At 45.0% G+C, this 27,351-nt stretch overlaps 4 protein-coding genes across 7 annotated transcripts; 2 read left to right on the plus strand and 2 right to left on the minus strand.

The window, feature by feature from the left end:
- Positions 1-91: 91 nt before the first annotated feature.
- On the plus strand, positions 92-17,283 carry LOC124052189 (E3 ubiquitin-protein ligase TRIM21-like). 4 transcript variants are annotated; one of them, XM_046376175.1, is made up of 5 exons: positions 92-217; positions 732-851; positions 995-1,634; positions 12,965-13,135; positions 13,856-17,283. In XM_046376175.1, exon 5 carries the CDS (start codon positions 13,869-13,871, stop codon positions 15,498-15,500), a length of 1,632 nt encoding a protein of 543 aa, XP_046232131.1. In that variant the 5' UTR covers positions 92-217; positions 732-851; positions 995-1,634; positions 12,965-13,135; positions 13,856-13,868; the 3' UTR covers positions 15,501-17,283. The 4 variants fall into 4 exon arrangements, with proteins under 4 accessions (XP_046232131.1, XP_046232122.1, XP_046232115.1 ...); XM_046376166.1 differs by having other exon boundaries at positions 114-246; XM_046376159.1 differs by having other exon boundaries at positions 122-284.
- Positions 2,652-20,351, minus strand: ppp3r1b (protein phosphatase 3 (formerly 2B), regulatory s1ubunit B, alpha isoform, b). Its single transcript, XM_046376230.1, has 6 exons — positions 20,116-20,351; positions 18,421-18,460; positions 6,330-6,506; positions 5,594-5,653; positions 5,093-5,277; positions 2,652-4,550 (listed from the first exon to the last, which is right to left on the minus strand). Exons 1-6 carry the CDS (start codon positions 20,116-20,118, stop codon positions 4,503-4,505), a joined length of 513 nt encoding a protein of 170 aa, XP_046232186.1. The 5' UTR covers positions 20,119-20,351; the 3' UTR covers positions 2,652-4,502.
- On the plus strand, positions 6,420-11,178 carry LOC124052173 (E3 ubiquitin-protein ligase TRIM21-like). The gene is made up of 2 exons (XM_046376149.1): positions 6,420-7,527; positions 9,231-11,178. Exon 2 carries the CDS (start codon positions 9,244-9,246, stop codon positions 10,915-10,917), a length of 1,674 nt encoding a protein of 557 aa, XP_046232105.1. The 5' UTR covers positions 6,420-7,527; positions 9,231-9,243; the 3' UTR covers positions 10,918-11,178.
- A 4,165-nt stretch (positions 20,352-24,516) lies between the features above and the next one.
- Positions 24,517-27,148, minus strand: cnrip1a (cannabinoid receptor interacting protein 1a). Its single transcript, XM_046376245.1, has 3 exons — positions 26,676-27,148; positions 25,223-25,367; positions 24,517-24,683 (listed from the first exon to the last, which is right to left on the minus strand). Exons 1-3 carry the CDS (start codon positions 26,852-26,854, stop codon positions 24,519-24,521), a joined length of 489 nt encoding a protein of 162 aa, XP_046232201.1. The 5' UTR covers positions 26,855-27,148; the 3' UTR covers positions 24,517-24,518.
- Between the last annotated feature and the right edge of the window lie 203 nt (positions 27,149-27,351).

The raw sequence follows: 27,351 nt of genomic DNA on the forward strand, positions 1-27,351 counted from the left end.
CTCGTCCTCACCTGCGGCTCGTCATCACCTGTGGATCGTCCTCACCTGCGGCTCGTCCTCACCTGTGGATCAGCCTCACCTGCGGCTCGTCCTCACCTGCGGCTCGCCATCACCTGTCCCGGTGAGCTCGGGTCAGGTGGTCCGCTCTCTTGGCCTCATCAGGTCTCTTCATTAACGGCCTGGCAGCTGTCCGATGGAGCAGATATCATCCCGGCAGGTAAACTGAGCCCGGTTATCAGCAGACAGGTGTGTAACTGTAGTCTGCAAGCTGCTGCAAATCACAGGTAGGCAGATGTAATCTGTCCTCAGTTTAATCTCGCTGCCTTTGTCCCAAAACGTACAGCAGGATTCACTTTACTCCATTTGTAAAGGACGTCTCAGTCAGGTTTGTCTTCAGGAGCTCGTCCTGAACGTCAGAGTGAGACTCAGTTTGTGTTGGCACAGAGGAGGCTGACGGGCTGCTGTTCAAGAATAACAATAATAACAATAATAATGAAAAGTGAAACCTGATTTCCGCTGACGTTCTGTTTCTTATAAATAATCTCATGACTTGAACTCACACACTGCTGTGTGTCCTGGCATCTAAGCAAGATGGATTTAATAAAAATAATCAAGGCCTTGAAAGTTTTTTGAACAGACAAATAGTCTATGAAAGTGCTTGAATTTACACGTTTTGTGAAAGATTAGAGATGTGAGCGACCGTTCAGCTCAAAAGTATTTTCTCTGTGCAGCAGGAGGCGTTTCCACTCATGGAGAGACGCTGGCCCTCGTCTCAGCTCGATGTGGAGCTCTCCTGCCCCCTGCTGGACACCCGTTCATCAGTGCAGCTTTAATTAAGAATCCACACTTGGGTAACGCACACACACACACACACACAGTGTCCGTGGTGTTTGTGTGTCGCTGACCTGCTGGGCAGCTCGGTGGTTTCATGGCTCCACCTGACGCCTGCAACAACATGGCTGAGAGTGTTTACAGCAGATCTTCTTACCCGCAGGTGAAATGAAGTTACCTGAGAGTCGGACTGAACTCTGAGTGACCCGCCCTCCCTGCACCTCCATTAATTATTCCTGGACCAATCGCAGAGGACGGCTCGGTGACAGCTTGATGTCCGTCCAGCGTTCAGACGATGTCCACGCTGATAAAAAGCAGGACAGGTTTCACCTCAAAGACGTTTTGTGACGTCCGACTGGCAAACAAACCTTTAAGACTCTGAAACGGCCCGCCGACAGCAGGAAGGCGCGAGGAAGACGGATTTGAATGAGTCTGCATCATGTAAAGCAGGTCTGTGGAGGAAAGTTCGTTCCTCCATCACTCGGCCACAGAACGAAGCTTCTCTGTTTACACTCGACGCTGCGTCAAATCCACATTTCTGGGAAAAGTTTGGCCATCACAGCGCAGATTATTTGGACAGCCAGAGAGACATTTTAGAGGCCGACTCTGCAGGCTTTCATGTTGGCTCGCCTGAACAGAAATCACAAACAGATGAACGACTTGGGCTGCAGCGGAGGGAGGACGAATGAGGCTTTTAATCGGCAGCGACGGCTACAACTGGCCGCCTCGGCCTGCAGCTGCACGGGGAGCACTCAGACCTGTAACGCCAGGTGAGGTCGGCGTGACGACACGACGCCGTGCAGGTAAAACGCAGGACACACACGGCTTGACACAGCTATATCGAGATTTACAGACTAATCTGATGTGAATACCTGCTGAAAATCACACAGGTGACAACAGAACAGCTGAGACAAACTGAACAGAGTTAACGTTACCGAAGCCTCAGTGAGAGAAGTTCACTACATGATGTGTTTACTCAACAAACTGACAACATTTCTGTTTAACCACTTTAATTTTTAAGTTGTTGCTATGAGCAGTTTTTAACCCTTAAATAACTCGCTTAAATCAGATTCTTTTCAGTCCTGTTTGATTTTTTATTTTATTTTAACACAAAGACAGCATAAAGACGGTCTGAAAGCACAGTTCAGATGGTAGTAAAATAACTGATAAAATGTCAGCTGAAGTTTTATCTAACAGTAATCAAATATTTAAAGTCACTGAACTAAAACTAAAATGTAATTTTCATTCTGACACAAAGTAAATCAAAATAAGATCACAGATTAACTACAAAAGTCTGATCTTATTGTACAGAAACTTTACCGTCATTTAAGAATTTATATTATGAATTTCATATTATGAAAAAATGAAGCTATATTCTAAATGGCAGGAGGGCCTCTTTAGTTTCTTTTTTCTTTTAATGCTTTTTGTTTGCATGTATTAAAGATGATAATTCAGTTTGATCACAAATTTGTCTTCAAAAACACGTATGACAGTATGTGTGGTGAAACACTGACACCTGCTGGTAGGGGCCGAGCACTGCACTTTCAGTATGTGTGGTTTAACACTGACACCTGCTGGTAGGGGCTCAGTACTGCACCTTCAGGCGCGTACCAGCTTATCAAACGTTCTCGGTGTGTACTTTTCCTTATGGTTAAAATACTTTTCACAAGCGTCCAAATTTTGTGTCACCACTGCAAAAGGCATCTCATATATTTTATTGTCAGACTAATAAAATCCGATTGCCCTCAGTGCCCATCATGTACATGATGTGTAGTTAAAAAGTGAGCCAAACGTAAAAATGAGACTTGAAGGTCACAGAGTTTGTAACAACTTTCAGTTTATTTCTCACTTGTATGAAGTTTCAGTGATGCAGTAGAGATGAAATCAGGAGTAAAAATCTAAGACTGAATCCTTCACAAACGTCCCTTTAAACCAACAGAAGACATTTCAGCACCGACCTGGAATCAAACAGGCGGGAAGCTTTGACACCAACGAACAAAAACTTTATCAACCCAAAGAATAAAAGGAAAAAAACCAAGTGCAGAGCGAGTGGCAGGCGCCTTAAAAAACCTTAATGGTTACAGTGATTTCCACGTTTAAACCTTTTACTGGCAACATCTACTTGCTTGAAATGTTCGTGTTTAATTGATCACCATCAACATGTAAACACAACACGGTCTCACCGAATTTCATGAAATGAGCCAAAACTCCGAAATGCAAAAATTACCGAAACACAAAACGGATGAACGACGGGATGCGATCATAACACAACAGTTAAAATATGAAACAGCTAAAGTTCTATTTAAAGTAGCTTTAATTAAACATGCACCAAAAACTCTTTCACAACTCATTTTAGATTTTATTAAACTGTAGAAAACTGAAATATTCCACCTCACAGCAAATGACGCATTTTCAGTGCACGTGAAACAACCACAAACTCCTGCATGCACAGAGCACATTGTTCGCATTTGCAACACATTTCACTCATTTCATTAAATTTTTGAGACCAATCGGGTAAACTTTAATAAAAACCTGATCTGCATGCAAACAGGCAGACGGAGGAGATCAGTTCACACGTCATGCAAACACATCACAAGTCGTCCGTTTCAGGCAGGAAAGTCAGATTTCCCGCAGCAGCTTTTAGCGTTTTCTTTTTCTCCTGCTCGGCTTCGCTCCTTTCCAAAACAAAACTTAGAGCGTAAAGATGTGACGGTTTCAGCTCACGTTACGGTCTCGTCTCCGCCGGGTCTCGCAGGCGTTACAGAACTATTGAAAACTAAACAGCTGAATGAACGTTTCTGCATGTGGCATCTAAAGCGTCATCAAGCGAAACGTGAAAACCCTGCGGACAAACGGTCGTTTTCCACGAATGTTCCTGCAGTAAATCTCGTTTTAAACAGATTCAGGTCGACGCGAGGCGCTCGTCCCTGTCCGGGTCGCCGCGCTGATCGGTTCCCGACTTGTAAATGAAGCTCCTGTCAGTCGTTGTTTCAGCTGTCCGACCTGAACGGTCGTGTAAGCCGAAGAGCAGCAGTGAAAAACATGCAACCACAGCGACTGACATGAAGCTGGTCTCAGAGTGACGCAACACTGCAGCCTGAAACTGCATCCAGTAGCACAGTTAAACGTCTAAAGTAAAGACACGGACTTAGCGTGTACTTGTACTGCATGTTGGGAAGTTTTGTTGGCACTTCATGCTGTTTGTGCTGTTCACCGCTGACTACACTCAACCACCCAACGCCTTTAAGATAGACTGTGATTCTCAAGGAAATGACACCAAAATAAATATAAAAAACCCACATACCTTGGAAAACATACAGTACACACACACACACACACAGACGCACGCACGCACACACACACACGCATACACACTCCAGCGTTCCTCCACCAAACTGAAACCGTCGCCGAAACCGTTCAAAAGCCGCTTGTCAGCTTCTAAAGTGCGACGTCGAGTCACTGAGAGTTCCTGTTCAACAATACTTGGTCAAAGTTTGGCTTCAGAAGGCTCGGGGGGAGGACGGGGGAGGACGGGGGAGGACGGGGAGGACAGGGAGGAGGGACAGGGGAGAGGGACGGGGGAGAGGGACGGGGGAGAACAGGGAGGAGGGACGTTCGCTGGACGACGTCTTCAAGCAGATCTTCAGTGAATGGAGGACCAACAGAAGTTGTCAGACGTCCACCACCATCTTCTTGTGAATGTCTAATCCACCAACGACCTGGAGGAGACAACAGGAAGTGAGGTCACACATCACCATCATCGTCTTTTGCACCGACAGTAACTACTACTAAACCTTATTCTCACTATCAATCAATCTGCCAGTTTGTTTCAGTTATTAGTTTCATTAACTGACTAATTGTTTTCCCTGAGCCTGAAGTGACATCTTCATGTTTCTTCTTCTGTCCAACCAACAGTCCAAAACCCAAAGAGTCTTCATTTCCTGTTGGACGTGACAAAGCAAAGCAGCAAATCCCCACATTTAAGAAGCTGGAAGCAGCAGATGTTTGACATTTCTGCTGTGGGGACCTGATCTGAGTTTGTGTCGATCAGGACTCGCGTCCAGTCGCTTCCCACCTTTCAGCCCAAACCCCAGCAGCACTCGGAGTACAAAGAACAAATTCACCGTGTGTGTTAATGTTTGTGCTTGAGGCCTTCATCTCGGCCTCACACCAAAGCTGCTCTTTGTGCTCCGAGTGCTGCCGGACTCCCGAGCTCCTCAGGTTCTTCCTTCAGCTGCTCCTCAGGCTCTCGGCTACTTACAGCACAGAACTCCTCGAAGGATATCCTGCCATCCCCGTCTTTGTCTGCGTTGATGATGGTTTTGTCGACGATCTGCTGGAGTTGGGTGTCCTTCAGGTTGTTGCCCACCATCATCTTGAGGACCTGGAAGAGCTCCCCGTTGGATATGTAGCCGTCTTTGTCCATGTCGTAGATCCTGAAGGCAACTGAGGCCAGAGAGGCGACATGTCAGCGTGCAAAGGGCAGCAGGAAGGCTTTCGACACGAAATGAAATGTTTACAACTAAACTGTGTTAGCAGGTACAACATGAGGTCTCCCCGAGTGAAGCCGACACGAGCTGCTGCGCTGCCCCCTTGTGGGCGAAAGACGTGTTTAAAGGCTTCTACCTGGACTGTTATCTTCAACAAAGTGAAGACAGAAGTTCTCGTGAGATGTGACGCGTCTACATACAAACTCTGAGTTGGTTAACCCTGAAGAGGCACCAGAAGGCGTGAAGGACGCTGGTGGACGGTGGACACTTACAGCGCAGCTTCTGCTCCTTGTCCCCTTTGACGCTGAACTGGGAGACTCCTTCGATGAACTCTGCCAGAGGACAGAAGACGTCATGAGCGTCACCTGAATTCACACAGTGAAAAAGCTGCAAAGAGGATGTTTATTGTCCCTGAAGGGTATTGGTTTCGAGGACATCACTGCTGGTACGCATGAAGGATGAGACACAAAGGAAGCTTTTAAAAAATTAACCAATCAGAGCATCTCTGTTGAAAAGTCCAGGAGAAGTTCAAACGTTACAGTACAGTTCTGATGGATATGTCAAAATAAAAGTCAGTAAAAGTTGGTCAAAGCTCAAAATGCCTCAGCGGTACTGCACTGTACTACCTCTTTATACCTTCTGCACTGCTTTGACAACACTGTGTTTGACTTGATTTCATTTCATTTCAATAATCAATATTCAGTTGTTGTCTTTTCCATCCGTTACGCATTCATTGTTTTTACTATCAGGAAAACAAACATTTTCTGACAGTTTTTATGTTCATGCTGTCGTTTTTACAGACTGTCATTTCTCTGCTCGACATACAGAATGATTTGTTATTTCCTGCACAGGATCATCAGGCCTGAACCGCTTTGTGCTGCACACGCACACGCACACGCGCACACACGCACACACACACACACACACACACACACACACACACACACACACACACGAACAGCCAGTTTAAAGTCCAGAACAGATGAGGGGGGAAACTGGTTCATTTACCTTTAAAGTCCACTTCCCCGTTTCCGTCGGTGTCGAATATGTCGATGACTCGCTGCACGAGGGGATTCTGTTGGAGCTCCGGTAAGGACATGAACTCCTCCACGCTCAGGGAGCCGGAGTTATCCAGGTCGAGTTTCTTAAATCTCTTCCCCAGCCTCTTAATCTCATCTGCATCAACTGAAATGAAACGGAGACAAAGTTATTCACAGACGCTCACAGGCAGGAGGAAGCGGTTTCAGCGGTTCTGACCAGCGACTTTGGGTTCTACCTGTTCAGGACAGACTGCAGGTCAAACACCTGCACCTCGTCTCCTTCCTGTAGAAACCATTTCCCTGCACGACACGACCAAACTCACCTGGCTTCTTGTTCCTGCTGGCCATGTTTGTTCTACTGGTTGCAGTAAGGCTGAGCCGAGAGCCACAGGACCTCCTGGTGCTGCGCTCTAAGCCCCAGCGGCGGGTCATGTGACACCTCTTTCAACGCTAATCACTCTGCTGATAGCCGTGAGTCAGCGACACAGCCGAGGTGGACTGTGGAGACACTTCAGTCTGTCCTTTCACAGAATCAAACATCTTTTCTATGTTGTCAGCTGACCTGCATGTTTCAAGCAAAGATACCACAGAGTCGCCCGACACTGAGCGCCTCGTAAAGCCACAAAAACCTCCGTTAATGTTAATCCTGAACACGTGTTGAGAGCTGACAGCCTTCGTCATGTCTGAACACAACAACAACAGCACAGACAGCAGGCTTTAATCCCCTCACTGGTGTCATGACGCAGAACCACCACCAGATGGAGCACAACACACAACAACACAAACACCCACCTCGGACATGTTTTCTCTGTTCTCTCTTACTGCCTTTTTCTGTTTCAAACCATGTGAACATCAGAGTCTGTGACGAGTGGAGGAGGTTCCATCCTGCAGTGTGTCAGGACAGGAAAGCTGCAGCTCATTAGGTGCACCTGACCAAAACAAAGGCAGTGCAATGCAGCCGTCCAGCTGCACAGTAAACCGCTGGGCGCAGGCGAAGCAGCAGAGCCAACAGAAACAACACCAACCAGCAGAGCAGCAGTGAGAGGCGGAGCTTCAACGTCACACTGAAGCAATGAAACTGAAAGTCAGTCAGAGTGGCAGTGACACAGCAGTCGAGTCTCCGATTGTCTCTAACAGAAGCTTCCCTCCGAACTCATCAGGTCTCGGTGAGTACAGCCAACACTAACACAAAACTTCAGCTCTCGACTCTGCTGTCACCTGTGGTCGTCCACAGGCTCAGGATACAGCAGCACACTTTAACTGCTGTGAACAGTCAGCTCTCAGCACTTCAGGAACCTGTTACTGAATCTCTGTGGTGTGCAGACTATTACTACTGTTCACGTCCTTCAACCAGTTCACATGCTGTCATCAGGAAAGCACAGGCTTGTTAGCAGTGCTGTTCTTCAGTACAGACTGGTCTACAAAACAGGAAGTGGAGATATTCAGTGAGCTGGGGTGTGCCTCTGTGTGTGTGTGTGTGTGTGTGTGTGTGTGTGTGGGGTGCAAGTAAAAAATGTGAAATATACACCTGTGTTCAAATGTTTGGAATCATGACAAAAATACTAAACTGATCAGAACGACAATCCAGACTTTCCTAAAGCGAGTCACTGTCACCTGGGTTTTCCACAGGCAGTCAGCTGATCCTACATGATCTTGTTGAAGGACCAGTTCTGCATCAGAAAGCCACGTTAGCACAGAACATGTTAAAGTGTTTTTCTTGGGGCTACGATCTGAAGCAACAACATCTGCAGGTTCGTTTAGAATCTCAAAATGGCCAGAAACAAGCTTCAAAGCTCCACAATCAGGAAACTAAAGACACAATACTTTGATTTATTGCACCCACGAAACACCAGCCTCACCATCAGCTGCTTGAGCCTGACTTCCTGCCTTGACAGTCACAAAGAAGACGTATCTGTGGCTGGCAGAGGGTGGCTGGACTAAAGGGTTATGGACAGGTAATCCCAGTCAATATGTATGGGGTTTTTTGTTTGTTGTTACGTTAACCGACATGTTTTAAGGGCTAAGATGTAGTGATCAGTAGATAGTCAATAATATAAATTTTGCTTTTATCAGTCTGGTATTTATCGTGGATTCCTGGCACAGAGCCCATGAAGAGAGCATGAAGGGAAACCTAGGTAGACCTTAGGTACCTGACCTGAGGTAAAAAGCAGTTAGCTGGATTAGCCAGGACGGTCCGCCTCTCAGCCGCTGTCAGCAGGCGTGGGAATACTCAGTATGAGTAAAGGGTTGGACCAGACAACATCCCCGGTAACGAACCAAAAACGTGCCGATGCTAGTTCATATTATTACCAGTCTAAATTACAACTGCCCTGCAGCACCAGTGATTGTTGACTTATTATGGATTCGTTGGCTTGTGTAGTTTTCTGTTTTTTGTGTATGAGGCAAAGGGAAATATAACTGAGTGTTACTGTACAATCAGTACAACAATGTGTTGGTTTGTTTCAGTTTGCCTACATTAATACCGAAGCTTTAAATAAAGTGTCCGCCATGTCAGTCCACCTTGTGGGAGGGACAACACGAGGCCTGAGGCCACACATTGAAGATTCCAAACGACAGCTCGGATGCCAAAGTTTAAAGCATCGACTGTACTTCAAGTGTAAATGATCATCTCTAACCTCGTCAATGTCTTGACTGCATATCATTTCCATTTTACAACCTCTGATGAACCAAAGTGTCAGTTTTCATGGACAACAAGTTTGTTCAGTGATTCCACACATTTGAACATTACTGTACAATTCAGAATTACTTGACCACATTTCATGTTATACTTGAAAGAACAGCAGTAATCTCGTCTTTCTTTTGAAATAAATTAAAAAACCTCATTGTGAATATTTCTTTCCTTTCACAGTGTGTGTTTAGATATGGCTGCTGCTAAATATGTGCCATCTGAAGACCAGTTTCTGTGCTCCATCTGTCTGGATGTCTTCACTGATCCAGTCACCATACCATGTGGACACAACTTCTGCAAAACCTGCATCACTGAGCACTGGAACACCAACGATATGTGCCAGTGTCCCATGTGTAAACAGGTTTTCACCACCAGGCCCGACTTAAAGGTTAACACCTTCATCTCTGAGATGGTTGCTCAGTTCAGACAGTCAGCTCAACAGGAAGCCAGCAGCAGCTCAGAGCAAGAAGTTTCCAATCCAGGAGAAGTTCCCTGTGACATCTGCACTAGAACCAAACTGAAGGCCCTGAAGTCCTGCCTGGTGTGTCTGGTCTCCTACTGTGAGACTCACCTGCAGTCTCACCTGACATTGTCAGGCCTGAAAAGACATCAGCTGATTGACCCTGTGGAGAACCTGGAAGACAGGATGTGTAAGCAGCACGATAAACCTCTGGAGCTCTTCTGTAAGACCGACCAAATGTGTGTCTGCTTGCTCTGCACTGTTATAGACCACAAGACACATGAAGTTGTTCCTCTGAAAGAAGGATATGAAGAAAAGAAGGCAAAGCTGAGGAAGACAAACACTGAACTTCAGCAGATGATCCAGGAGAGACGACTGAAGATTCAGGAGGTCAAACACTCAGTGGAGCTCAGTAAGGAAGGTGCAGACAGAGAGACAGCAGAAGGTGTTCAGGTCTTCACTGCTCTAAAGGAGTGTGTTGACAGAAGCCTGGACGAGTTCATCAAGACGATAGAAAAGAAGCAGAAAGCAACAGAAAAACAGGCAGACATTTTCATCAAAGATCTGGAACAGGAAATCTCTGAGCTGAAGAAGAGAAGCACTGAGGTGGAGCAGATCTCACAGTCTGAAGACCACCTCCACCTTCTCCAGAGTGTTGACTCTCTAAACATCAACCACCCACCATCCACCAGGGTTTGGTCTGAGGTCAGCGTCCGTCCAGCATCGTATGAGGGGACTGTGGTGAGAGCTGTGTCTCAGCTGGAGGAGACACTCAGTAAAGAGCTCAAGATGCTGCTTGAAGCTGATCTGAAGAGGGTCCAGCAGTATGCAGTGGACGTGACTCTGGATCCTGATGTTTCAGGAAAGCAGAGTTTCTCTTCAGGCAGATTTTACTTTGATGTTCAGGTTAAAGGAAAGACGTGGGACTTTGGAGTGACTCGAGAGTCAGTCAACAGGAAGGAAGACATCCCACTGAGCCCTCAGAAGGGCTACTGGACTATAGGGTTAAGATATGGAACTGAGTACAAAGCTTTTGATGACCATCCAGTCCGTCTCTCTCTGAAGTCTCAGCCCCAGAAGGTGGGGGTGTTTGTGGATTATGAGGAGGGTCTGGTCTTCTTTTATGATGTTAAACTTCCAGCTTTGATTTACTCCTTTACCGGCTGCTCCTTCACTGGGAATCTCTTCCCGTACTTCAGTCCACGTGATAATGATGGTGGTGCAAACTCTGCATGTCTGATTTTCTCTGCTGCCAGAGCAGATCAACATGTCCCTGCGCCCATTCGAGACCCATTCATCAGTCTTGAGTTAATCAGAGACCGACGTCTCTCAGACCAACGTCTATCAGACCAACGTTCAGCAAGCAGTTTGGCTGTCCGAATCAGTAAAACAAGGAATAAATGGTAAAGATGCCTATCATACATTAGTGTATTAAGAATACAGTATGTGTCATCCTGAGAATAAAAATGATTTAGTTATTAGAAAAGAAGCAAATGAGATTGACTGCCAGAAAAGTGTCTTGTTTAATTACCGGAGTCTTTTGCCATTATTTTTACTGGCAGGATGCTTAGAAGAATATAAATGTTAAGTCACTGTACCATATAAACTCAATTACATCTCTGTGGAAACATAAACATAAAAGCAAAATGTAAAATTTTAACTGTGAAACAACAGACTCAGACTTTCACTGACACAAGTATTTGTCTGTACATTTTCTGTACAAATCACTGGGGCAGGCTTAACCACAGACACACCTGTCAGCATACTGCAATACAAGTCCACAGCATCTCAAACTGCAGCCTCCAAAATGATCATAAAGTTCAGTCGGTGCCTCGACAAAACATTTAACAAAAACTGAACATTACAATCTGTATAAAGTCAGTGTTTGTTATATTGTTGTCCAGATTAGACTGCACAGGTGTGTTGTACACAAGTAGGAGCAGATTTTGCGATTAGCACATTACTTATGATTATCAAAGATAATGATTTATAGTCATAAATCCAGGGACCAATAACCAAACCAGAAGAAAGCCATGGTATAATACTGAGGTTTGTATATTGAAGCAAAATACGTAAAAACTTGAGAGGAAATGGCGTTCCTCCAAACTCACAGAAAGTCTTAGATTATATAGGAAGGCCCTACAGAGCAGACTGTTACTCCAAATTAATTGAGTATAACAAGAAAAAGTTTGTGTTCAGCACTGTAGCCAGGCTGACAGAGAGCCATAGTGCTATTGAGCCTTGTATCCCTGTGACCCTCAGCAGCAATGACTTTATAACCAAATTTTAAACATTAGAGACAAAACTCAACACCTGCTGACCTCAGCTGGTACTGATCTACCATCAAACACTGGAACTTTAGAAACAGCAGTAGAAACAGATAATCATCTTGATTGCTTTTCACCTATTGATCCCCATCAGCTATACTCACTCGTATATTCATCCAAGCCAACAACATGCCTCTTAGACCCCATCCCTACCAACCTTCTCAAAGAAGCTTTACCCTTACTTAGCACCTGTCTATTAGACATGATCAATCTGTCCCTGATTACAGGCTATGTACCCCAGTCCTTTAAAGTAGCTGTAGTCAAACCTCTCCTTAAAAAACACACACTTGACCCAGAGGTTTTAAGCAACTACAGACCAATATCTAACCTTCCATTTATCTCCAAGATCCTTGAACAGTCGCCAATCAGCTATGCAGCTAGGCAGCAAAGAGAAACGGGGGCATAGTAACCTGTTATCTCTGTCCTTCCACAGGTGAGGGGTGAGATCAGCTGATTTGGCACAGGTGCCTGTTTAGATCCAAGTAAAGAGTCTTCCTGCTCAACCAGCAAGTTAAATATGTGTGGCCTAAGTCTTAAAGTAAAATAAGAGTAAAAGAACCAAGCTTGATTTGAGGAGTAGCTCTCAAAGTCACAACGTTGCACAGGGAAAAAAGCGTGGAAGAGCACAGTGGAGGTGATTTTATCACCTGTATGACATAACTGGAGGGGAGTGGGAAGCCTAAGAGGCCTGAGATTCACATCATTTAAAAGGCTAACAAGTGTACAGGACAGTACAGGTCAGAATGAACACTTCTTTCTTCGTTCTAGCCTTGATATTTGCGACCCACCAATGTTACATATTCCAAATCTGAAAAGGGCTGGAGTTCATTCGTATGTACATAAGTTGTTTTTTTCTTGGCGTTCTGATTCAGAGTGATTTTCCAGTGATGAGAGGTGTGGTGGTTGTATCGATTTGATGGTAGTATGATGTCTTACACGAAGGATCACAGTAGAAATAAATGGTGGATTTTATTCTGTTATCCTTGATATGTTGCAGATGTGTGTGACATCCCTCTCAGTGTGTCTAATAAAATAAACTGTTGAGGCTGAGACACCTGAAACTTTCAACACACATCAGTACAGTAAGCAACACCTTTTCAGATACCTTACTCCTCCCACCTGTTAAGTTTGCCGCTGCAGAGGGAGGAAACAAATGGTAACCAGCAGAGCGGCAGCAAGAGGCAGAGCAACACTGAATGAGGAAGAGCTTCAACGTCACACTGAAGAAATGAAACTGAACGTCTGTCAGAGGGGCAGCGACACAGCGTTTGAGACAAGTCTCCGTTCATCAGGTCTTGGTGAGTATAGCCGATCACATTTACTGTTTGAACAGTCAGGATTAACAAAAAACTTCAGCTCGACTCCACTTCTTTCATTTCTGTTTGTCCACAAGCTCAGGCTACAGCAGCACACTTTAACTGCTGTGAACAGCCTCTCTGAGTCAGTCCTCAGGACTACCTGAATGATATTATTACTGTCCACTGATCACTTCCTACAGCCAGTTTACATTGTACTTAATCTGGCCGCTTCACACACGCAGAGGAAATGTATCTGTCATCAAGAAAGCAGAGTTTTGTTAGCAGTGCTGTTCTTCAGTAAAGATTGGTCTACACAACAGGATATGGACTCTGTGCTGTTTTGGCAGAGTAGTGAACTTGATAGCACTAGCCCGGCTTAACTGGTTGGATTACTTACAGATCAGCTTGGTGCAAGTCAAAACTTGGACCTGGATGACTTGAAACTATCTAAAGCTTAACCAGGATAAGATTGAGGCCATCTTCATTGCCTCCGCAGCCACACTTTGCAAGATCACTCATATAAACTTATCTATTCCCATTTTTATCACATCCTCTGCTGCTGAGGTCAAAATGGTGCCGTTTTAGACTGTCCTCTGTTTTGACACACATATCAAAAACATTGTCAAAACGGCATGAAAAGTGTGCTTGGTTGTGTTGAAAGGCACTTATATATGAAATGTAGTATTACCATTATTACTAAATATTTCTTTCCTTTCACAGTGTGTGTTTAGATATGGCTGCTGCTAAATATGTGCCATCTGAAGACCAGTTTCTGTGCTCCATCTGTCTGGATGTCTTCACTGATCCAGTCACCACATCATGTGGACACAACTTCTGCAAAACCTGCATCACTGAGCACTGGAACACCAGTGATATGTGCCAGTGTCCCATGTGTAAAAAGGTTTTCAACACAAGACCTGAGCTGTACATCAACACCTTCATCTCTGAGATGGTTGCTCACTTCAGACGGTCAGCTCAACAGGAAGCCAGCAGCAGCTCAGAGGAACAAGTTTTCAAACTAGCAGAAGTTCCTTGTGACGTCTGCACTGAAACCAAACTGAAGGCCCTGAAGTCCTGCCTGGTGTGTCTGGTCTCCTACTGTGAGATTCACCTGGAGCCTCACCTGACATTGTCAGGCCTGAAAAGACATCAGCTGATTGACCCTGTGGAGAACCTGGAAGACAGGATGTGTAAGCAGCACGATAAACCTCTGGAGCTCTTCTGTAAGACCGACCAGATGTGTGTCTGCTTGCTCTGCACTGTTTTAGACCACAAGACACATGAAGTTGTTCCTCTGAAAGAAATATATGAAGAAAAGAAGGCAGAGCTGAGGAAGACAAACACTGAACTTCAGCAGATGATCCAGGAGAGACGACTGAAGATTCAGGAGGTCAAACACTCAGTGGAGCTCAGTAAGGAAGGTGCAGACAGAGAGACAGCAGAAGGTGTTCAGGTCTTCACTGCTCTAAAGGAGTGTGTTGACAGAAGCCTGGACGAGTTCATCAAGACGATAGAAAAGAAGCAGAAAGCAACAGAAAAACAGGCAGAAGGTTTCATCAAAGATCTGGAACAGGAAATCTCTGAGCTGAAGAAGAGAAGCTCTGAGGTGGAGCAGATCTCAAACTCTGAAGACCACCTCCACCTTCTCCAGAGTGTTGACTCTCTAAACATCAACCACCCACCATCCACCAGGGTTTGGTCTGAGGTCAGCGTCCGTCCAGCATCGTATGAGGGGACTGTGGTGAGAGCTGTGTCTCAGCTGGAGGAGACACTCAGTAAAGAGATCAAGATGCTGCTTGAAGCTGATCTGAAGAGGGTCCAGCAGTATGCAGTGGACGTGACTCTGGATCCTGACACAGCACATCCCAGTCTCATCCTGTCTGATGATGGGAAACAAGTAAGGCCCAGTAAGGTAAAGAAGAGCCTCCCAGACAACCCGGAGAGGTTTTCTCTCAATCCCTGTGTTTTAGGAGAGCAGAGTTTCTCCTCAGGCAGATTTTACTTTGAGGTTCAGGTTAAAGGACTGACTGCGTGGGATTTAGGAGTGGCTGCAGAGTCAATCAACAGGAAGGAAGACATCCCACTGAGCCTTGAAGATGGATACTGCACGATATGGCTGAGAAATGGAGCTGAGTATGAGGCTCTTGATGACCCTCCAGTCCGTCTCTCTCTGAGGTCTCAGCCCCAGAAGGTGGGGGTGTTTGTGGATTATGAGGAGGGTCTGGTCTCCTTTTATGATGTTGAACTTCCAGCTTTGATCTACTCTTTTACTATCTGCTTCTCCACCGAGAAACTCTTCCCGTACTTCAGTCCATGTGATAAGTCCTCTGCACCTCTGATCATCTGTCCTGTCAGAGTGAACTAATCAGTACTAATCAAGGTTACACAAAGTTTATCAACAAATCAATTCCATCCATTTGACCATTTCTGTATCGTTAGCTTCAGGGCACATGTATCCAGTAAATGTACATACTTTCATTCAAGTGGAGGACAGGCCCAGACTGGAGGTGGTGCCATGTTACAACTAGAGCTGTGATGTCTCAAAGGATCATTTCAAGTGAGGATGGAAACACCACCAATACATTTCCCATCTGAGAAACATGGCTGTTACAAAGAACACGACGGCCGAGTCAGCTTCTTTCATTGAATTCAGAACTGAGAGCTCAGGAGCTCAGAGACAGCAAACAGTCATGTTGGGAGGCTGTGCTCCAGCATCCTGTGGACACTGGTACACTGGTTAGACTGGCAGCTCATCATTAAGATGACTTTCCTTCAGGAAAACTTTCAGCCTCGAACTTCCTCGTTCTTTAACAGAAGCTCTGAATGAGACTGTCCAACGATCACTGGATGACCTGTCGTCTTAGGTCTGTTTACATTCAGTGGTTCTTGTAAAAACTGCTTTTTTAACGCTTTAAGCTGCGAATTGCTTACATCCATGTTTACTGGCATGATGCTGTGTTTCTTAATGTCAGTCAGCAGAATAGTGTGAGACTAAAGGTGGTAATCGCACTGTTCACATCCTCAAGCAGACACACAATATAAACAAAACAGGCCCCAAATCATAAAAACATGACTCAGCAGCGCCTCTAGTGGAGAAAAACTCCTTTAAATGTTAGTAACTTAAAATTTCAACAGGGAAAGAGAAACAGGGTGGGGAGGTGGAGAAGGTGGCAGCACTGGGAATCCCATAAAGATTCCTGATCGGGAGACGTCTGCCAGCTGACTACAGAACAGTCAGCCAGACTGCTCCTCGTTTCAGGTCGTACACACCTGAGACAAGGCGGTTTCTATCAGGTAGACAACCTGTAACAGGCAGGTATCTGGGACTGAGCTCAGGTTATGAATCAAAGCCTCCACCCGCTCACCACCAACTCTATGTAGGAGGTGCTGCTCAAAAGTTCAGAAGTAGGTCCAGACATCACAGTCATTACTTTCTAATTAAGCAGCAAGATTTCCTCTCTGGAGTTGGCTGGTTAGAGCAAATTAGCAATTAAAGGTGGGATACTGTGGCAACTAAAAATAAACAAGGTTTTCCCAGCACCGCTGACACTGACCTTTATAGAGTCATGAGGCATTTTTAGCACCACGGTGTTGGGAGTCTGGGTCAGACTGCCAGGCCTGAAGAAGAAATGATGTTCACCTGTTTGCTGGCCACCCTCATCTCTGTAGTAAAGTCCCTGTTATATTCAGTTATATAGCGTTTCTATGCCATTTCTAGTCAGGTGTGCTACAGGACAGCTCAGGGTCCTGATGCCGGTGAGCAGGGACCACGTGGAGCAGCCCAGGGTCCTCGTGCTGTTTGGTTCAGGGTTGTATGTGCAGCAGAGTGTACGTTACGCTGCCTTCATAAATCAATAAAAGGATTTGTTTGTGAAGAAGTAAATGGTGCATAACACGTGTAGTGACTGTTCGTGTAAAAGAATGTTGCATTTATCCTGCGTTTGTTCTGCTGAGAAGCAGTTTCTTTCACTGTGTCACTCCAGTCAAGCTAACGCTAGTCGGCTAGCGATGCTAATTCACATGGAATTGCAAAAGCGTGCGTATGCCGAGTGCCAACTCAGCTAAGTTATCAGCTGTTTCACTGTGTTTCAGTTGTACTGCGGCTGAGGGATTTATTTGATTAAATAAAGCAGTAAAATTCTGTATAAGTGCGTGTGTGCTTTTTGAACGAGTCTTCAGCTGCTGCAGTGCTGTTTGCTGTGAAGCTCCAGAGGAAAAGTGACGACCAGGGGCCCGTTTTCCATTTAAGGAAAACTCTCAATAAGTTAAGCCTGAAATGAGGGAAACTGTGGGTTAACTTTCAGTAAGGAAGGAAACTCAAATCCGAGACATGTTTAACTTTTTTTTTTCCTGGACCTCCGTCTGTTTTCTGTTGGCTGCGTAGAAATCAAATGTTGCTTTTATTAATGATGTTAAGGATAAAGCTGCTGCACATTGAAATATCCACTGAATGATGTTTGCTTTGTTTAACATGTCAGATGTTATCACAGTGAGGCACAATCAAAAGCCTGACTGAATTATGTTTTCATATTTCATTTTTACCTGCTTCCAAGTTCATTTCCCCCCTGTGGGTTTGCAGCTGTATGACAACTGATTTTTATGTTCACCAGTGTGCATCTGCGATATTTTAAGAGCGACTGAACACTAAATTTGCGTATTGACTCGAGCAGCAGTTTTTTCCTCAACTGCCAAAGATGTTCTCATACTCGGCATGTGCCTGCAGAGGACATGTAGTTCTACAGACAACAAATGGGGGGGCGCTCTTTTCCTCAACTGGTCATTGCCATGGCGACCTGTGGTATCGGGGCTCCATTCATGATGGGTTTTTATAGTTGTGGTGCTCAACTCAGAGTCACCCTGCTCAGAGTTGATTGAACTAACTCAGTTCTCAGAGTTCAGGGTTTAACTCAGAGTTTGTTGAAGCTCCCTCGTCAAACGGGCCCCTGGACTGTCGGTCTTTTAATGCGGTTCATTTGCGGTTGTGTTCCCAGAAAGTAAAGTTATTTTCCTCTTTGTGTGAGTTTGACCACTGCCCCATCAGTGTTTATTCACCCCAAACAGCCAGACTGCATCAGTGGACATCAGCCGTAAAGCAAGCAGGTAAACACACAATGTACAGCAGGGACGCATTTTCATCAATACCTGCACCAAAACCACACCACCTGAACAACAAACGTGTCGCGTCAACCACTGGAACCCGACGTGACCTGCAAGGCTGAGTCATTAGCAGCTAACAGGAAGTCTGTGACAGCGTTTGATCCACTGTGACTTTTCTTGATACTTACAGTGCGAGCACATGTCCAAAGCATAACTGGCTTCATTTCCCTGGAAGAGAGAAGAAGACGGACAATGAGACAGGTGTTCCACATTTATTAAAGAGATTTCCATATTATTAGATTTCTACATTACAACAGAATCTGCTCTGAAATCAATTCAAAATGTTTTGGGAAGATTAACAGGACTATTGTGTGCTCTTGGCTGAGTGCTGGTGCTCTTCATTAAGCATTATGCAGGACGATGTGGACTGTGAAAACGAGGCCAACGTGTCGTCCTGATTTGACTCGTCTCATCTCTCGAGGACGTGCAGAAACTGAACCAGGCTGCAGCTCGCCTCCTGAGCAGGTCAAACGTGAGGTTTGTTCCACCTTCCGGCACACAATAAGCCATAATCTCACCTGTGGAGGGTGACCAGGATCAGGTCTAACCCTCCTGACTTTACACCTACTGGCCCTGACGCTGGCACTGTTGAATTCTGGCCTCCTGGACCCCCTGGACCTCGACTTTCACTGGCTAGCCTGCTTCAGATTACGTTCTGGATTACTTGTTTAGTTCATAAAATGTCAGAAATAATGTCCTAGAGAACAACATGACATCAGTAAATGTCTAAGGTCTACCGTATACATGGTATGAATGTGCTCTAAGGTTTGGACTTTGGCTCTGCCTGCTGACCGGCAGGGCAGGCGTCAGCATTAAACCACTGCAGCACCGAACCAGCGCCAGACGTGGGTAGATTTCACATTCTGCTTTATCCCGTCAGAAGCATTTAAATTGAAATTTTAAGGAAAACAAACATACTGTGATATAAATTCCAGGCCATACTGCACAGCCGTTTGCAGCAGATCCTCACAACTGGAGGAAGTGGAGAATGTTTGCTATTTTTGCTTGAAAGAAAACCTTTTTAAACCATTTTTCTTTGTCTCAGGTCTTCAAATGACAGAGAATTAAGCTAAAGGTTTAGGAAAGTGGTTCATAAAGTTTGCCTGTCATCCACCCCTTTGGAAAACAAAAACATTCACGTGTGCAGATGACTACGGGGCACAAGGTGCTTTGGTTCTCCATCTGTGGGGGTCCTGCTGAGACCTTGAGTTTCTGAGATATGATGATGGGCCAACTTACTACTTCCTCTCACTCTTCACACGTCATGTTCATTTAGAGCAGATTAATATTTCGAGTCATTTATCGAACAAAGTGACAAATGTTCTCTGGTTCCAGCTTCTAAAAGTGGAGCTCCTGCTTATCTTATTGTCCGCAGTCCCAGTTAATGTTATATACGCAGGTGATCATGAGGATATTTTCTTCTGCCAACAAAATTGAAGCTTTTATTTTGATGGCCAAGTTTACGACATTTCCGTCGTCACTTTGTTGCGCACTTGACGCACCTCTAGTTAGCTAGCCCGCTAGCAAAACCGCAGCAACATTGCTATATTATCTCAAAAGCCAGCTTCGTGACCACAGTGTAACAAGCCACATGGTGAAGTTACTTCAGAACCGGATGTGCGACAGTGTGTCATCTGTCAGAAGCACAAATAACAAGATAATCCACCGGTCATAAACAAACTGTCCCAACCGTTCCGCCGCTGCGCCGTGCTAATGGTAGCTAACGGCAGCGAGCAGATTAGCCTGGAGTGCTAGTCGAAGCTGTTTCTACAAAACGAGATGTGACATTTATATTCAAAAAATGAGAAACTGATTTTCCTTACCATTTTGTCGTCAGGGCGTCTTAAGCTGCTGGGCTGAGTTATTTAAAGCTCCGTCAGCGGGTCGATACGCTCAGAGAGAGACGATGTTTCAACGCGGTTTCTGACTCTCGAACGGTCAAACAGCGACCATCGGCTGTCTGACTTCACGGCTTCTGACAGCGGGGGAGAGATTCACTGCAGCGCCAGCAGGTCGAGCCGCAGAGGGGGGAGAGAGCAGAGAGAGACGCTGGTGGTGTGCAGAGAGGGAGGTTGAGTTGGTGAGGAGAGTGAAGAGGGAGGAGGAGGAGGAGGAGGAGGAGTGAAAGGTGCAAAGCAAAGCTCGTCTATTGAGACGAGCAATCACAAGGTGTCTCAAACAGCTTCATTTGTGGCCTGAGCCCTGGTTGGACCAGCCGACAGGCCCACCGGCAGCGAATGCTGATATCAAATCTGATTACTGATTGTATTTTTGCTCATTTTTCCCAAATAGAGTAACAGGATTTTCCCGCCACAAAGGTTTTTCAGGAAAGATCAAAATATTACTCACAATATTTTAGCATCCCTCCTCTGGACGCAGTTGTGTTGGACCTCAAACAGCCTCTGCCACATGTGATGCCACAGAGTGAGGCATCGTCTTAAACATACACAATCTGTGGAGACAAATCGCACAGCACATGCAGGGTTTTCTCTGAAGCTCGTCGTTGCTGTGGGCTATCGGAGCTCACTAGTAACAACAAACATCAGTCATCATGTTTTAGCCACAGCAGAATCCTGCTTTCCAAGTGCTGAGCTAAACTAGCATAATAAGAGCGTATTTAGGCCTACGTTTAAGTCCCACATCACAGCAAACAAAGGTGTGCCGACATGATATAACGTTTATATAATAGTTTCTGCCTTTTCTGTTCTGCAGTGGTGAACTCAAGCTGTCTGAGGGGCGCGGGGAGAAAAACAATAAGGGCACCAGCTGAATGCGGTGGGGCACCAGCCCACAGAAAGTCAAGATGCAGTTACAGTGAAACGGAAGCAAATCCTGCTAAACCCTGTGGTTAAAACTGGACACCATTTGGGCACCGCATCACGTTTTGTCCACCAGAGGGGCACCGCAGAGGACATTTATCACATTGTCTCGCACACTGAGCGAACATAGAGGACACTATAACAGTGTTTTTCAAACAGCAGTGGCCCCCGGCTGCCCACCCTTCAGTCCGCCAGCGCGTCTGCAGGTGTGGCAGGTAATGTTTACATGTGAGGTAGTTATGCAGAGGAATACAGGAGAGCAATGGGTCCTGCTTACATGTTTAAAGCTATGCAGATTTACCAGTACAACACTTCAGTACGATTTCAGGGATATACTCACTTAATTCTATCGTGTAACATTTAGAGTCTTCATCCACCACTGCAAAATGGAAATATTCATAACATCACTGCAACGGTTCGTTATATCATTTTATTCACAAAGACACTTTACACTCCTTAGTCCAGTACATAACAAAACGGCAAGGTGTAGGCATCGAGATGCTTTAACAAAAACAAACATTTGGCAAAATGAATCCAGCCGTGCGAAACAAGAGCTGCTGCGGCACCAAGTGAAGCACTTTCAGCCCCATAAGAATCACGTCTCAAACAGAAAACAAAAGAAGTCGTCTCCTTTTCAGCAGAAACACAGAAAGTGTTTGAAGCAGAACTTTGTTGATGTTCCGTGTTCTTATTGTTAACAAATCCCATTTAAAGGCTCAAACCAACAGTGTGTGTGTGTGTGTGTGTGTGTGTGTGTGTCACAGCCTGATGGAATCTCTTCCTCACTGCTGTTCGCTCATCACCATCAACACACACTGTAGTTTATTCTGACTCACACACACACACACACACACACATACTCAATGGAGCACTGAATGTGGATTCATCCGCCATGGAAAATAGTGCCCAGTGAAAGCACTGTTTCTGTCTGGTTTTATTTTTTACTTTTTCGATTAAAAACAAGCTGTTTGAGGAAATTACTGAACCTTTTTTTTAAATGTAACCATTTCTGATGTGTTTCTTACAGAATTATAGCTTCAGTAGGAACCACCGCTGATACACCAAGATGGATGACACATCTCCACTTCCTCCCACTGTAAAAAATGTAAATACACCTGTGTGACCCAATCAGGAGTGACTTCACTCCCTTTTTACATCAGGGGGGATCCAGCTCTCACGTCCTCCATCTTTAAAAAGCTTTTGGTCTTTTCATGGAATTTGTTGACATTTAGAGCAACGGCAGCCTTCTCAGTTAAAGGAAAAATCCACCATTATCCACTCACATTGTCTGTGAGACAATGTGATGTGTTAGAAAATCTCCCAACCTGCCCCTGCATCCCTGACTCTTGGCACCTGTTTGGACACCTGTGCGGTTTGTTGATGGTCTGTTTTAACACGGCAGCCCTCACACTTTGATTCTGATGGGCTCACACCAGAGCCAGAAAATTTGCTCATTTGTTTTAGATGAAATCATTTCTGCCACCAAACTTCATCCACAGGAAAAGGAGATGCAGATCAGTTAATTTGACAGATTCAGAAACATTTGACTGCTACCTGTTAGCTTAAACAGATTTCATGTGTCACAGGGTGGATTTTTCCATTACATAACACAACACATAACACATAAGAAAAGTGAAAACTATTACAGTGCTCTACGCTGCCATACATCATCTCTTCTCTCTCACAGACACATCCACACATTTAATAAATACAGTAAAACACGATCCACAGGTGTCTTCCATCCTGGTCTTCAGCTAACACCAGGCTAGCTGGTGCGCTCGGTCCCTCCCACCGCGTCCTGTGATTGATTCAAATTCTCGAGGGGTATTGCTCATAACATGATGGCTTCTTTTCAGTCCACCTTAAAGGAACAGTTAGAATATTTTGGGGTTAACACTTCATTTCTTCTCCAGAGTGAGAATGACAAGAAAATTGCTATGAATTTCAAATCTGTGTGCCCACTGCATCTACAGGTCCGATGTTTAGCTTAGCTTAGCACAAAGAGTGGAGGCAGGAGGAAACTGCTAGCCAAGCTCCACCAAAAGTGAACAGTGAATATTGTTTACATGATGTATTATGTTCATTGATCTGGTGCAGAAATAGGAGACATTATGTCTTTAGCAGCTGTTAGCGTTGGAGCTGCTTTATTTGTTGATGCAGTGACTGATGCGGTTGCCAGGTTTGAGCTGTGTCCTAACTGGACTGTCAGCTCAAGCCAGCAGACTCAGGGAATGACAACTAGCTTGGTAGCTAACATCATACAGCTTTGGATTTGTTTTTCTCTTCTGATGGCCTGATGCTAACAGTTGCCCTTGCTCTGCACGTGTCAGATGGCATTTATCAACTTGATGGGAAAAGTCAAAATGTCTGCTTTTCTTGTAAGACAAGTCCAGCTGTCCTCGCTATGGCAGGACAGGGCAGTGACTGCTATGGTCTATGGGAAACGTTAGTCACCTGAGGTTAAAATCATCTTTCTGCAAGCGGTTGCAGCCACAAGCTCAACCAAACTGAACTCAGAAAGGGTGCCTACTGTAACCTGGGTTCAAAGAGAGGTATGGATGTTAGTCAAATTAATATTGTGATGAACTCCTTAGTCTTCTAGATTGCTGATCTGGGACATAATGTACAGAGTACTGAGGTCAGAAATGGGCCTGAGTTTTTCCCTGCATCCTGACCTTTGAGCTAAGCTAGGCTAAGCACATCCTGGACTTACCCTGATGACACTGAGAGGAAATTTACACGAGCCTCTAATTAGTAAATTAATCAATTGGTGGATTGAAAGAAAATTAGCTGACGACTATTTTGACTATCAATGAATCGTTTCAGTCAATTTTCAAGCAAAAATGTCAAACTTTTGCTGGTTCCAACTTCTTAAACGTGAAGAATTGCTGCTTTTCTTTGCCAATTATGATAGTAAATGAAGAGTGTTTGGGTTTTGGACTGCTGATCAGACAAAAGAAGAAACTTTAAAATGTCAGCGACAGCCCTGAAATGAGCTTATTTCTCAAAATGTCCGATTGTTCCTTTAGCCCCGCTGCTCTAATGCTACACTTTGCCACTTTTGCATCTTCTCTCAATGTTTGATTACTGACAGGAAGTCCAGTCACACAGTAAAACACAGATCTGCGAACGTTCCCGTCAGAGGAAACTGCACTCAAACTGTTCCCTTTTTGCTGTCATGTGAAGCTTTGAAACAAGAACCAGTTAAAGACCAGCATAGCAAACAGCTATTTTCTACCCCTTTTTGATAAAACAACACAAACCCCAGACCCTCGCCGACTTGACACCCGCCTTGACGCTAAGGCCGTCCATTTATTGTGATGCTGATGCTTCAAAGATAGTCCCGGTACGACTGATGTCCTCTGCTTGGTGTTTGGAGTGTGGACAGTGGAAGAGGATGAGCCGACTCAGTTGAACGCCTCCTTGTTGATCCACATGAGGGTCCGCGTCTCGTTGGGCTTGCATTCGTACTCGATGCTGCTGAATTTGTTGCCGAACTGGCAGTGCTCTCTCTTGTAGTAATTGTAGTATTTCGCCTGCCAGACCGTCTCAAATGTTCCTGCCTTGTTGAACTGAACAGAAAGAAGATCATCGTCAGGTCATGATTCTGGTCTTTAATTTGATAGATTAAAGGGACAGTTCACCCCCAAATCAAAACTGCATATCTTTCCTCTTACCTGTAGTGCTTTTTATGTATCTAGATTATTTTGGTCTGAGTTGCAGATATGGTGCTTGTGACAGGATGGAAACATTAATGGCGTGACATTAGCTAGCTTAGTTAGCTTAATAAGCTATCCTCTCATCACTGAGCAGGTATAGGTTTCCTTCTGCACTGTGGTACAGAAAGAAAGTAGTTCCTGCATGAAACTGCTCACAACAAGCTTTGAGGTAACCGGGTTGTGACACTGCTCCTGAGTTTGTCAATCGTACTTTTGGCTCTTTGAGCAACACAAGTGAAGTGTGAGCCAGTTCCATTTTGCTGAAGGGAAGATACCTCCAAAACCCTGCAGCTCGCACCAAAACTATCCAGATGGATAAACAGCACCACCGGGAAGAGGAGAATCTGCCACCTGATATTTCATTGAAGGTCACTGTGACGCTGGTGTCTCACCTCTATGCTGACTTGGACAGGTTGTCGGTCTCCACTCTTGGTGTGCGGGACGCCTTCGGTGTCGTACTGTCCGTGATAAACCACCGACTCCTCGTCCTTGGACTGCTGCTCCAGAGGGAAGATGATGCCTCCTATGTTCATGTTGCTGTGAGGAAGAGGAAAGGAGGAGGAAGTTGTGTGATGGCGTGACGTTAGTGTCACATCTGTGCGCTCAGTGGACAGACCGGTCTGATACAGTATGACATCAGATGAAATGAAAATGAAAATATTTTAAAGTTCTCATCTTCTTCAGTTGTTTAGCAGAAAGCTGTAACTTGTTGAGTTTCACTGCGAAACTCCAGAAATATTTTGTAGACTAAAAAACTTCACTTGGATGGATGGATTCCCATCTGAGTTTTAATCTTTTGGGTGAACTGTTCCTTTAAAGGTTTTGGAGCCGTTGTAAGGCGCCCTTGATGAAGCAGACTGTGACGTATTACTTCAAGTACGTGTACGTCAAGGCGCTTCACGCTTGTACGTTTTCAATACATGATAACCAACTCTATGTATCACAGCTACTACTCTAGTGGTACAAAGTGGTATTGCAGCCAGCACGGGCCGCAGCTAGCTGGTTAGCATGCTAACTTCAGTATCTCTGATACACAACACACAGACATAACGTCAACAAAGTTGTTTCTTCTCATCCTGTTGATAAAATAAGTTGTTTTTTTTTTTAAAGTTTTAGACTAAATTTCTGCTCTTATCTTATAAACTGCACCTTTAAACACACTTTGTTTTAACACATTTGCTATTTCAAGTCTGCTGACATTCACAAAATGAACATTTTCAAAAATGTTCTCACCATATAAACAGAGAAAATGGCAGAATAATATTTATATGGTGGCATAAGATATTAGAGATATTAGACATAAGACTTATCAGCTTATTGTATTTGTCTTTAGGCTAAATAAAACATGTGGTGTCAACATGGGGACCCTCGAAGCTCTGCACTTTAATCGTCCGCTTTACTTCTGCTTCGTGCTGATGTTTGACTTCACATTCACGTTGTGTCTTCGTGTCTCTGGTTCGTTCCTGTTGTCCCTGGGGTCGCAGGACCACCAGGACCCCGCCCTGCTCCACACGGACTGTTAATCCCACAACAACAGAGCAGACATGAGCTCCTGCTGTCTGTCTGTCTGTCTGTACATCAGCTTCACACTCGAGCCACACATGATTAATTCAGGTGGACATCTGATGCTGCTGCAGGCCTGCAGGAGGAGGCCACGGAGCCGGTAAAACCCGCGACTGTCACCGCTTTGTCCTGTCTTTATTCATTTAACATTATGGGAAAAGGATCTTGTAGACGCGTGACCTTTTTATTCATTTCAAATAACGGGACTTCGTACACAATAACTGACCTGTGAGGAAGGAAACAAAAAGGAAAAATGCAGATTTAAACGCAGCTGCTTCTTACGTGGCCTCGACGTTTCCAGGCTTCACCACCACCTCGATCTTGTATTTGGAGCCAGTGAGCAGTTTGATGGTCCTGCTCTGGCCGAACCGGGTTCCGTCCACCTTGAAGAACACGGGTCCCTCATTGGGCTGGATCCGCAGGGAGATGGAGATGTTGATGATGGCGGGGACGTCGTCCATGATCCGGGCTCTCGTCCTTTATGGGCTCAGTTCTAGGTCCCGTTTTGAGGGAGAAGCCAGCGGAGGATGCGCTGATGCTGAGGAGGGACCGCAGTCAAGCTGGATGGAACGAGGCTTCCGGTTAAGACATTCAAAATAAAAGCGGAATTGTGCTGGCCAAACGGGGCTGCAACTTACAGATGATTTACTCGATTAATCGGTTATCGAGAAAATGCTTATTCAGCAGGTGCCATACTGTGGAAATAATTATCATTACTTCTCAACGTAACGAAAATGTTTGTAAAAGATGACAACCTGTGGAGGAAAGAAACTCCCTAAAACAAAAATTAATAAAGAATTTACATAATAAACTCAGTATATAATACCACATCAATATATGTGATGTATATATATATATATATATATATATATATATATATCATCAACCCTGTGATTGATTGGCAACAGTCCAGTCCGCCTCTCACTGTGGTCAGCTGGGATTGGCTGCAGCCCCCCTG

The sequence above is a fragment of the Scatophagus argus genome, chromosome 2 (genome assembly GCF_020382885.2).
Source record: "Scatophagus argus isolate fScaArg1 chromosome 2, fScaArg1.pri, whole genome shotgun sequence".
Taxonomy (NCBI): domain Eukaryota; kingdom Metazoa; phylum Chordata; class Actinopteri; family Scatophagidae; genus Scatophagus; species Scatophagus argus.

Coding starts and splice junctions, on each gene's coding strand:
- ppp3r1b (XM_046376230.1), bottom strand. Junction 6,507..18,420: donor TTTGGACATGTGCTCGCACT/GTAAGTATCAAG, acceptor GTTTCATTTCAG/TTGATGCAGATGAGATTAAG. Junction 4,551..5,092: donor CCTTCGAGGAGTTCTGTGCT/GTAAGTAGCCGA, acceptor TGTCTCCTCCAG/GTCGTTGGTGGATTAGACAT.
- LOC124052189 (XM_046376175.1), top strand. CDS start 13,869: ATGGCTGCTGCTAAATATGTGCCATCTGAAGACCAGTTTCTGTGCTCC.
- LOC124052173 (XM_046376149.1), top strand. CDS start 9,244: ATGGCTGCTGCTAAATATGTGCCATCTGAAGACCAGTTTCTGTGCTCC.
- cnrip1a (XM_046376245.1), bottom strand. CDS start 26,854: ATGGACGACGTCCCCGCCATCATCAACATCTCCATCTCCCTGCGGATC. Junction 25,368..26,675: donor CCTGGAAACGTCGAGGCCAC/GTAAGAAGCAGC, acceptor TCTTCCTCACAG/CAACATGAACATAGGAGGCA. Junction 24,684..25,222: donor CTGTCCAAGTCAGCATAGAG/GTGAGACACCAG, acceptor CTTTCTGTTCAG/TTCAACAAGGCAGGAACATT.